At 42.0% G+C, this 12,458-nt stretch overlaps 1 protein-coding gene across 1 annotated transcript in view; it reads left to right on the top strand.

Annotated features, from left to right (window-relative positions):
- The window catches only part of edar (ectodysplasin A receptor), a 43,475-nt gene extending 38,819 nt beyond the window's left edge, over positions 1-4,656 (top strand). The window contains exons 10-11 of the mRNA XM_073041926.1: positions 2,304-2,364; positions 2,758-4,656. Coding sequence (XP_072898027.1) covers positions 2,304-2,364; positions 2,758-3,092 — 396 coding nt within the window. The 3' untranslated portion in view covers positions 3,093-4,656. The remainder of the gene's footprint in view (positions 1-2,303; positions 2,365-2,757) is intronic.
- Positions 4,657-12,458: the final 7,802 nt, after the last annotated feature.

The raw sequence follows: 12,458 nt of genomic DNA, 5'->3' as shown, positions 1-12,458 counted from the left end.
ACAGAATCAATGATAGACTGCATCACCTGGGCAATCAACTAGTCTGCAAAAGACAACAAAGTGTGCAAATACAAAAGAAAGAATAATAATAAATAAATAAGCAATAAATATTGAGAACATGAGATGAAGAGTCCTTGAAAGTGAATCCATAGGTTATGGGAACATTTCAGTGATGCAGCAAATGAAGTTGAGTGAAGCTATCCCCTCTAGTTCAAGAGCTTGATGGTTGAGGGCTAATAATTGTTCCTGAACCTAGTGGCGTGAGTCCATAGGCTCGTGTAACTTCCTCCTGATGGCAGCAGCAAGACCTGGTGCTGGGGCCCATTGATAAATGCTGCTTTCTTGCAACAAAGCTCCATGTAGATGTGTTCAGTAGTGGGGAATGCTTTCCCTGTATTGACTGAGGTGTATCAATACTTCTGTTGAATTTTCCATTCAAGAATATTGGTGTTTCCATACCAGGCCGTGATGTAGCCAGTCAATATACTCTCCACTGCACATCTATGAAGTTCATCAAAGTTTCAGATGTCATGCCAAATCTTCACAAACTCCTGATGAAGTAGGGGCACTGTTGTGCTTGCTGCTTAAATGCACTTGCATGCTGGGCACAAGACAGGTCCGCACAAATACTAACAATGAGGAATTTAAAATTGTTGACCCTCTCTAACTCTGATCCTCTAAGGACTGGTTCATGGACCTCTGGTTTTCTCCTCCTGAAGTCAATAATTAACTCCTTAGTCTTGCTGACATTGAGTAAGAGGTTGTTGTTGTGGTGCCACTCAGCCATATTTTCAATCTCCCTCCTATATGCTGATTCATCATCACCTTTGATTCGGCCTATGACAGTGGTGTCATCAGCAAACTTGAATATGGCATTGGAGCTGTGCTTAGCCACATGGTCATAAGTATAAAGCAAGTAGAACATGGGCCTAAGCACATGGCTTTGTGGTGCACCTGTGTTGAATGAAATTGTGGAGAAGATGTTGCCAATCCAAACTAACTGGGATCTGCAAGTGAGGAAATTGAAGATCCAATTGCACAAGGAGGTATTGAGGCCAAGGTCTTGAAGCTTACTGAATAGCTTTAAGAGGATGATACTATTGAATGCCAAGATAAAGAGCATTCTGATGTGTGCATCTTTGCTGTCCAGATGTTTCAGGGTTGAATGAAGAGCCAATGAGATGGCATCTGCTACGGACCTGTTGCACCGGTAGGCAAACTACTTCTCAGGCAGCTGCTGATATACTTCATCATCAGCCTTTCAGAACTGTGGATGTAAGTGCTACTGGATGATAGCCATTGAGGCAGGTTACCACATTCTTCTTAGGCACCAGTATAACTGAAGCCTGCTTGAAGTAGTTGGGTACCTCAGACTACTGAGGTGATTGGTTAAAAATCTCAACAAAGCCTCCAGCCGGTTGGTCAGCATGGGTCTTTAGTACTTGGCCAGGTATCCCGTCTGGGCTGGATGTTTTTTGTGGGTTCACCTTCCTGATTGTCTGTCTCAAAGACTGAAACCACAGGATCATTGGAGCTATGGGAGTTTGTGATGGTTTCTCCATGTTTTGATGGTCAAAGTGAGCATAGAAGGCATTGAGCTCATCTGGAAGCAAACCTCTGCTGTCACCTATGTTACTTTACTTTATAAGAGGTGTCTCAAGTACTTGTTTATAGTCAGCCACTGGTGGTATGTAAACCCTGGTGAGGATCATGGATGAGAACTCCCTAGGTAAACAGAATGGACAGCATTTGATTATTAGGTCTTCAGGTTCAGGGGAACACACGTTTGACAAAACCGCCACATCAGAGCACCGCTGAGTGCTTACCATGAAACATACACCTCTACTTTTGGCCTTTTCTGAATCAGCAGTTCAATCCATCCTGTGAATTGAGAAGCCTTTGGGTGTGATGGCCATAACTGGTGTGCTGGGAGTAAGACATACCAGATTAAACAGAATAAACAAAGAACATAACAGTCTCTCATGTTCCTTCAATACAGTAATCTTGCCCTCAGATTGTTAATTTTGTTCTCGAGCAACTGCATGTTTGCTAACAAGTTAGTCTGTAGACCTCCACTTTAAATATACCCAATGACTTGGCCTCTACAGATGTATGTGGCAATGGATTCCATCTTTGCACGCTTCTGTTGTTGTACAGTGCAAACTCTACTATCCAACATTCACATTATTTGCTTTTTATACATCTCTCACAGGACAGTTGGTAATTTTGTACAGCAGTCATTGTTTGCTTTATTTTCCCCAAATGTAGCATCTTCCAATTGTAAATGGGCTTTATTTTTCCAGATACAGTCACGCAGGGAAAAGATACTTGAATTATGCAAGAAAGTGTGCAGTTTCACAGAAGGTAAGAGCTGAAATGTGTTTGCAGACAGTTGTGTATTTAATACTTCAGTAATATCGTAAATATTTTGTTTGATTAAACGTTGTTTACATTTTTTTGTTTAAAGAATCTGATAATTTCTGATATCAGAATACAAGGCTGTTGGTCTTGATACAATTAAGAACAGTATGTAGGGAATTTATCACTGACAACATACCCAAAATATAAAGGAGAAATTTGTTATTTAGTTTTGTAGATTAAATAACTCTAGTAGACAGTATCACATTACTAATCTAAAAATGTATTAAAAATGTGGTTTGAGATGTAGAGCAGATGATGGAACACTACTGCATATCTCAGAAGTTTTCAGTGGAAGATACACATTTTTGTTTGAATTCATTTAATTCATATTTACAGGACTCAGCCCTACAGAATTACCATTTGATTGCCTTGAGAAAACCAGCAGAATGTTGAGTTCTACATACAGCACAGATAAAGCTATTGTAAAAACATGGCGCCATCTCGCAGAGAGCTTTGGACTGAAAAGGGATGAAATAGGTGGAATGACAGATGGAATGCAACTCTTCGATCGTATAAGCACAGCAGGTTACAGCATCCATGATCTGTTGACAAGACTCGTGCATATTGAAAGAATGGATGCTGTGGAAGCCTTGTGTACGGATGTTCTAGACTACACACAGGGTCGACCAATCACCAATCCTGCCAACTCACCCAAATGTCTGAATTTGTAGACAAAAGCCATAGAATATGAAAAATAGTTTGTAAATCAAAAATGTTATGTTCCATTTTACCAGGAATTTTGAGTCCGGTGAAACAAAATTCTATAGAATTTCCATTTAAATTCAATTCTTATTCTGGTGCCAGACTTCTGTTTTAACTGATAGTGTCATTAAGAGGCATTAGGGAACAATTTTGAAAGGTCAAATGCATTTGAAAAAAAGTTTTAGAATATCAAAAGTACAGATTTAATTCTGTTCTTTTTATAATGCATCAAGTGGAAGGAAAAATAAACAAAAACAAGACAGGCTGAAGAAGAATGGAAATGTGGCTGCAAACTAAATTACTCCAAAACATCATTTCCATTAACTGGGGATTTCTTTCTAACACTATTTCCTGTAGTAAAGCAGAACTCATGCAATGTTAGGAAAGACTAAATAATAACATTGGATCCAGGCCTTCCCAATTATAGTATATGGTCAACTTGTGAAATAGTACTTACTATTTATTTACATCAATCCTTCTCGAAGTTAGAACAGAACAGTACAGCACAGTCCAGTCCCTTCAGCTCATGATGTTGTGCCTTAATAAGCTGGTAAGGAAGGCGGGCTCTGTCGTGGGCAAAGTACTGGAGAGTTTAACATTGGTAGCTGAGCGAAGGGCGCTGAGTAGGCTACGGTCAATTATGGAAAACTCTGAACATCCTCTACATAGCACCATCCAGAGACAGAGAAGCAGTTTCAGCGACAGGTTACTATCGATGCAATGCTCCTCAGACAGGATGAAGAGGTCAATACTCCCCAATGCCATTAGGCTTTACAATTCTACCGCCAGGACTTAAGAACTTTTTAAAAGCTATTATTAATGCTTTTTGAGATAGTGATTTAGATGCATATCATATTTTTTTACTGAGTTAAGTATTGTATGTTATTAGTTTTGCTACAACAAGTGTATGGGACATTGGAAAAAAAAAGTTGAATTTCCCCATGGGGATGAATAAAGTATCTATCTATCTATCTATCTATCCTTGAATCTAAACCAAGATCAATCTAACCTTTCCCTCTCACATAGCCCTCCATTTTCCTTTTATCAACTGCCCATGTAAGAGTCCTTTAAATGTCCCTAATGTATCTTCCTCTACCATCACCCATGGCCACACATTCCAAGTACCCATCACTCTGTGTAAAAGAAAACCTTCCACTGACATCTATGCTATACTTTCCCCTAATCACCTTAAAATAATGCTTCCTCATTTTAACCATTTCCACCTTTGGAAAAAGTTTCTGGCTCTCCACTCTATCTCAATCATCTTATGTACCTCTATCAAGTCACCTCTCATCCTCCTTTGCTTTAAAGAAAAAACCTTTCCTCATAAGACATGCATCTGTGGAATGCTCTGCCTTAGAAGGCAGTGGAGGCCACTTCTCTGGATGCTTTCAAGAAAGAGTTAGATAGAGCTCTTAAAGATGGTGGAGTTAAGGGATATGGGGAGAAGGCAGGAATGGGGTACTGATTGTGGATGATCAACCATGATCACAATGAATGGCGGGCTGGCTCGAAGAGCCTACTCCTGCACCTATTGTCTATTGCTATCTACAGTAATCCAGGCAACATTCTGGTAAATCTCCTCCACACCCTGTCTAAAACTTCCACATACTTCCTATGAGGAACCACACTGAACATAATACTCCAAGTGTGGGCTAACAGGAGCTTTATTGATCTGCTACAATACCTCATGGCTCCTGAACTCAAGTCCTCTGACTAATACACGCCCAAAGACCATATGCTTCTTAATCACCCTATCAACTTGTGCAGCAGCTTTGAGGAATCTATATACAGTAGGTGGACCCTAAGATCCCTCTGTTCCGTCACTGCTAAGAAACTTGCCATTAACCCTGTACTCTGCCTTCCAAGTTTGACCTTCCAGACTGTATCATGTTACTTTTCCTAACTGAACTTCATATGTCACTTCTCAGCCCAGCTCTGCATCAGATCAAAGTCTATTGTAATCTACAACCTTCTACACTATCCACAACACCACCAACCTCTGTGTCCTCTGCAAACTTACTAACCCACCCTTTCAGTTCCTCATCCAAGTCATTTGTAAAAATCACAGAGCAGAAATCCCCAACAGATCCCTGTAGAACACCACTGGTCACTAACCTCCAAGGAGAATAAGTTCCATCTACTACTACCTTCTACCTTCTGGAGCTTTTCCTGTCTGGCCCTGGGAACTTGCCTGTCCTAATTTTTCAAAAGTTCCAGCACATGTTTTCCTAATGTCAACACATTCCAGTATATCAACTTGTTTTACACGGTCCTCACAAACATCAAGGTCCCTCTCAGTGGTGAATACTGAAGGCATTTATTAAGGACCTCTCCTACCTCCTCCAACTCCAGGCACATTTCCTCTACTATCCTTGATCAGTCTTGCCCTCACTCTGGCCATCCTCCTGTTTTTCACATACACATACAACAGCTTGGAGTTTTCCTTAATCATAATCGCCAAGGCCTTCTCATGCCCCATTCTTTCTCTCCTCTACATCCATTCTTCAGCTCCTTCCTGGCTACCTTGTAACTCTCTAAACAATATCTGAACGTTGCTTCCTAAACCTTAAGTAAGCTTTATTTTCCCCTCTTGACCCAATGTTCCACATCTTCTGCCAATTATGGTTCCTTCACCCTACCATCCTTTCCATGCCTCATCCAGTTACCTAGACAAGTTCTTCCTAAACTGTAATATTTCCATTGTGCATTTCCCTGAGTACATCTGTTTCCAGTTTGTGCTCCCCAGTTCCTGCCTAGTAGTATCATAATTCCCCTTCCCCTTCCTTTATTTAAATACTTTCTGATATGGTCTGGTCCTATGCCTGTCCAAAACATTAGTAAAGGTCAGAGTTGTGGTCACTGTCTCTGAAATGTTCACCCAGCAAGAGAAGTCAGCTGACCAGGTTCATTGACTAGTACCAGATCCAGCATGGCCTTCTCTCTATTTAGCCTATCTTCACATTGTATAATTCTGCCCCATCTAAACCTTTTGCACTAAGGAGGTGCCAATTAACATTAGGGAAGTTGAAACAACAACAACAAACAAACAACAACCCTGTTATTTTTGCACCTTTCCAAAATCTGCCTCCTGATCTGCTCCTCTGTATCTCTATTGCTAATGGAGGGTTCCAATAGAATAGTCCCAATAGAGTGATTGTTCCCTTCCTGTTCTGACTTCCACCCACACTAACTCAGCTGACCCTCCCTCCATGACATCCCTTTCTGCAGCTGTGACAACTATCCCTGATTAGCAATGCACTTTCCCACCTCACTTCCTGTCTCTTTTGAAACATCTATACCTTGGAATATATAGCAGCCATTCCTGCCCTTGTCTCAGCCAAGTGTCTAATGCTCTGTTATTTCACTACTTGCATTAAAATAGACACATTTCAACCCGTCCAGCTGACAACAATTATGCCCTTTCCATTGGCCGTCTTTCCTCACAGTCAAATGTCATTAGAAATGGGGATGGTTCCGGAGGATTGGCGTATTGCTCATGTTGTTCCGTTGTTTAAAAAGGGTTCTAAGAGTAAACCTAGCAATTATAGGCCTGTAAGTTTGACGTCAGTGGTGGGTAAATTAATGGAAAGTATTCTTAGAGATGGTATATATAATTATCTGGATAGACAGGGTCTGATTAGGAACAGTCAACATGGATTTGTGCGTGGAAGGTCATATTTGACAAATCTTATTGAATTTTTTGAAGCGGTTACTAGGAAAGTTGACGAGGTAAAACAGTGGATGTTGTCTATATGGATTTCAGTAAGGCCTTTGACAAGGTTCAAAGGTAAGGTAAGGTTAGTACGGTTAGTTAGGAAGGTTCAATCGTTAGGTATTAATATTGAAGTAGTAAAATGGATTCAACAGTGGCTGGATGGGAGATGCCAGAGAGTAGTGGTGGATAACTGTTTGTTAGGTTGGAGGCCGGTGACTAGTGGTTGCCTCAGGGATCTGTACTGGGTCCAGTGTTGTTTGTCATATACATTAATGATCTGGATGATGGGGTGGTAAATTGGATTAGTAAGTATGCAGATGATACTAAGATAAGTGGCGTTGAGGATTATGAAGTAGGTTTTCAAAGCTTGCAGAAAGATTTAGGCCAGTTAGAAGAGTGGGTTGAAAGATGGCAGATGGAGTTTAATGCTGATAAGTGTGAGGTGCTACATTTTGGTAGGACTAATCAAAATAGGACATACATGGTAAATGGTAGGGCAATGAGGAATGCAGTAGAACAGAGTGATCTAGGAATAATGGTGCATAGTTCCTTGAAGGTGGAATCTCATGTGGGTAGGGTGGTGAAGAAAGCTTTTGGTATGCTGGCCTTTATAAATCAGAGTATAGGAGTTGGGATGTAATGTTAAAATTGTACAAGGCATTGTTGAGGCCAAATTTGGAGTATTGTGTACAGTTCTGGTCACCGAATTATAGGAAAGATGTCAATAAAATAGAGAGAGTACAGAGGAGATTTACTAGAATGTTACCTGAGTTTCAGCACCTAAGTTATAGAGAAAGGTTGAATGAGTTAGGTCTTTATTCTTTGGAGCGTAGAAGGGTGAGGGGGGACTTGATAGAGGTATTTAAAATTATGTGGGGGATAGATAGAGTTGATGTGGATAGGCTTTTTTCCATTGAGAGTAGGGGAGATTCAGACAAGAGGACATGAGTTGAGAGTTGGGGGGCAAAAGTTTAGGGGTAACACGAGGGGGAATTTCTTTACTCAGAGAGTGGTAGCTGTGTGGAACGAGCTTCCAGTAGAAGTGGTAGAGGCAGGTTCGATATTGTCATTTAAAGTAAAATTGGATAGGTATATGGACAGGAAAGGAATGGAGGGTTATGGGCTGAGTGCAGGTTGGTGGGACTAGGTGAGAGTAAGTATTCGGCACAGACTAGAAGGGCCGAGATGGCCTGTTTCCGTGCTGTAATTGTTATATGGTTATATGGTCTCTCTACACTTATATCTAGCTTTACACCAATTGCTTCATCCTCTAACCTGTCACTCTAGATTCCATCCCACTGCCAAACTGTTTCAAACCCTCCCTAAGAACTCTAGTAAATCTACCCATAAGGATATTGCCCCCCCCCCAGTTCAAATTCTGGTGCAATCTGTTCCTTTTGTACAGGTCACGCCTTCCCCAGAAGAGATCTCAATGATCCACAAATCTGAAACCCACTTGCTGCACTAATTATTCAGCCACACATTCAACTACCATCCTGTTTTTAACCTCACTGGTGCATGGCACAGACAACAATCCAAAGATTACTACCTTTCAAGCAAGGAGGCAAAATACCATCTGGAAGCATCTTTCACATCTACAAAATTACCTGTCTGTTCCCCTAACTTGAATCCTTCATCACCAGAGCTCTTTTCTTCTGACACCTTCCTTTCTAAACTACACAGACACACCCTGGGCTCAGAAGCATTCCTAGAACCATAGAACATTACAGCACAGAAACAGGACTTTTGGCCCTTCTTGGCTGTGCCGAACCATATTTCTGCCTAGTCCCATTGACCTGCACCTGGACCATATCCCTCCATACACCTCTCATCCATGTACCTGTCCAAGTTTTTCTTAAATGTTAAAAGTGAGCCCACATTTACACTTCATCTGGCAGCTCATTCCACACCCCCACCACTCTCTGTGTGAAGAAGCCCCACCCTAAAGTTCCCTTTAAACTTTTCCCCCTTCACCCTTAACCCATGTCCTCTGGGTTTTTTTTTCTCCCCTAGCCTCAGAGTGAATGCAAGCAGGCTTTTCCCACTATCTATATCCATCATAATTTTATATACCTCTATCAAATCTCCCCTCATTCTTATACACTCCAAGGAATAAAGTCCTAACCTATTCAACCTTTCACTGTAACTCAGTTTCTTAAGTTCCAGCAACATCCTTGTAAACCTTCTCTGCACTCTTTCAACCTTATTAATATCCTTCCTGTAATTCTTGTGACCAAAACTGCACACAATACTCCAAATGTGGCCTCACCAATGCCTTATACAACCTAACCATAACATTCCAATTCTTACACTAGGTATTTAATTTATAAAGGCCAATGTGCCAAAAGCTCTCTTTACTGCCCTATCTACCTGTGACACCATTTTTGGGGAATTTTGTATCTGTATTCCTAGATCACCCTGTTGTACTGTACTTCTCAGTGCCCTACAATTTTACCACATTATCATCCAGATCATTGATATAGATGACAAATAACAATGGACCCAGCACTGATCCCTGGCACACCACTAGTCACAGGCCTCCACTCAGAAAAGCAATCCTACACTACCACTCTCTGACTTCTCCCATTGAGCCAATGTCTAATCCAATTTACTACCTCACCATGTATACCTAGTGACTGAACCTTCCTAACTAACCTCCCATGTGGGACCTTGTCAAAGGCCTTACTGAAGTCCACGAAGACAACATCCACTGCCTTCCCTTCATCCACTTTCCTTGTAACCTCCTCGAAAAACTCCAATAGATTTGTTGAACACGACCTACCGTGCACAAAGCCATGTTGACTCTCCCTAATAAGTCCCTGTCTATCTAGATACTTGTAGATCCTGTCTCTTAGTACTCCTTCCAATAATTTACCTACTACCGACATCAAATTTACCAACCTATAATTTCCTGGATTACTTTTAGAGCCTTTTTTAAACAACAGAACAACATGAGCTATCCTCCAACCCTCCGGCATCTCACCCGTAGATACCGACATTTTAAATATATCTGCCAGGGCCCCTGCAATTTCGATATTAGTCTCCTTCAAGGTCCGAGGGAATACCCTGGCAGGTCCTGGGGATTTATCTACTCTGATTTGCCTCAAGATAGCAAGCACCTCCTCCTCTTCAATCTGTATCAGTTCCATGACCTCACTACTTGTTTGCCTTATTTCTATTGACTCCATGCCAGTTTCCTTAGTAAATACAGATGCAAAAAAACCATTTAAGATCTCCATTTCTTTTGGTTCCATACATAGCCCACCATTCTGATCTTCAAGAGGACCAATTTTATCCCTTACTATCCTTTTGCTCTTAATATACCTGTAGAAGCTCTTTGGATTATCCTTCACCTTGACTGCCAAAGCTACCTCATGTCTTCTTTTAGCCCTCCTGATTTCTTTAAGTATTTTTTGCACTTTTTATACTCAAGTACTTTATTTGCTCCCTGTTTCCTATACATGTCATACATCTTTCTCTTCTTTATCAGAGTTCCAATATCCCTAGAGAACCAAGGTTCCTTATTCTTAATCACTTTGCCTTTAATCCTGACAGGAACATTCAAACTCTGCACTCTCAAAATTTCTCCTTTGAAGGCCTCCCACCTACCGATCACATCCTTGCCAGAGAACAACCTGTCCCAATCCACGTTTTTTAGATCCTTTCCCATTTCTTCCAATTTGGCCCTTTTCCAGTTTAGAACCTCAACCTGAGGACCAGATCGATCTTTATCCATGATCAAGTTGAAACTAATGATGTTACAATCACTGGAACCAAAGTGTTCCCCACTTCCATCACCTGTCCTAACTAGTTTCCTAATAGAAGATCTAATATTGCATTCTCTGTAGTGGGTACCTCTATATATTGATTTAGAAAACTTTCTTGAACACATTTTACAAACTCTAACCCGTCTAGACCTTTAACAGTATGGGAGTCCCAATCAACATGTGGAAAATTAAAATCCCCTACTATCTCAACTTTGTTTCCTGCAGTTGTCTGCTATCTCTCTGCAGATTTGCTCCTCCAATTCTCACTGGCTATTGGGTGGTCTATAATACAACCCCATTAATGTGGTCATACCTGTCCTGTTTCTCAGCTCCACCCATATGGCCTCAGTAGAGAAGCCCTCTAATCTGTCCTGCCTGAGCACTGCTGTAACATTTTCCCTGACTAGCAATGTCACCCTCCCACCCTTCATCCCTCTGCCTCTATCACGTCTGAAACATCGGAATCCTGGAACATTAAGCTGCCAGTCCTGCCCCTCCTGTAGCCAAGTTTCACTAATGGCTACAATGTCATAATTCCAAGTGTCAATCCACGCCTTCAGCTCGTCAGCCTTCCCCATAATACTCCTCGCATTGAAATAGACACACCTTAAGATTATTACCACCACACACAACCCTTCTATTTGTGACTTTGCATGAAACTTTAACATCATTTATTTTCACCCCCACTCCACTATCTACTCTGGCACTCTGGTTCCCATCCCCCTGCAAATCTAGTTTAAACGCCCCTCAATAGCACTAACAAACCTCCCTGCAAGGATATTGGTCCCCCTGTGGTTTAGGTCTGAACTGTCTCTCTTGTACAGGTCCCACCTGCCCCAGAAGAGGTCCCAATGATCCTGAAATCTGAAACCCTGCCCCCTACACCAGTTCTTCAGCCATGTGTTCATCCTCCAGAGTATCCTATTCTTACCCTCACTGGCACATGGCACAGGTAGCAATCCTGAGATTACCACCCTTGAGGTCCTGCTTTTTAACAGGTAGCTTTACCAAGCTCTCTATACTCACTCTTCAGGACCTCCTCACTCTTTCTTCCTACGTCATTGATAGATAGATAGATAGATAGATACTTTATTCATCCCCATGGGGAAATTCAACTTTTTTTTCCAATGTCCCATACACTTGTTGTAGCAAAACTAGTTACATACATTGGTACCGATGTGTACCGTGACATCTGGCTGCTCACCCTCCCATTTCAGAATGCTGTGCACGTGATCAGAGACATCCCTGACCCTGGTACCCGGGAGGCAACAAACCATCCGGGAGCCTCTGTCACGACCACAGAACCTCCTGTCTGTTCCTCTAACTATCGAGTCTCCTATCACTACTGCTCTCCTCTTCTCCCTTCTCCACACCCCCCCCCCCCCCGTGCACTGCAGAACCAGACTCAGTGCCAGTGATCCAGCTTCCGCAGCTTGTCCCAGGTAAGTCATCCTCCCCCCCAACAGTATCCAAATCGGTATATTTGTTGTTGAGGGGAATGGCCACAGGGAGCCCTGCTCTGCCTGCCCTTTCCCCTTCCCTCGCCTAATGGTAACCCAATTACCTGTGTGCTGCTTCTCTGGCGTAACTACCTCCCTGAAACTACTATCTATAAACTTCTATTTCTCCCGAATGATCTAGAGGTCATCCACCTTCTGCTCAGCTCCCTAATAGGGTTTGTTAGGAGCTGCAGCTGGATGCACTTCTTGCAGGAGACCAGAGGTCTCCCTGACTTCCCACATCCTGCAAGAGGAGCATTCCAACATTCTGCCTGGCATTCTCTACTCTAAACAAACAAAACTCTGCCTGTTGAGCCAAAGCCGTCCCACTCTGACTCAGTCTGCTCCGAC

The sequence above is a fragment of the Hemitrygon akajei genome, chromosome 4 (assembly GCF_048418815.1).
Source record: "Hemitrygon akajei chromosome 4, sHemAka1.3, whole genome shotgun sequence".
Lineage (NCBI taxonomy): Eukaryota > Metazoa > Chordata > Chondrichthyes > Myliobatiformes > Dasyatidae > Hemitrygon > Hemitrygon akajei.
The sequence above is the reverse complement of the archived record's forward strand: the minus strand, read 5'-3'. Positions and strand labels throughout refer to the sequence as shown.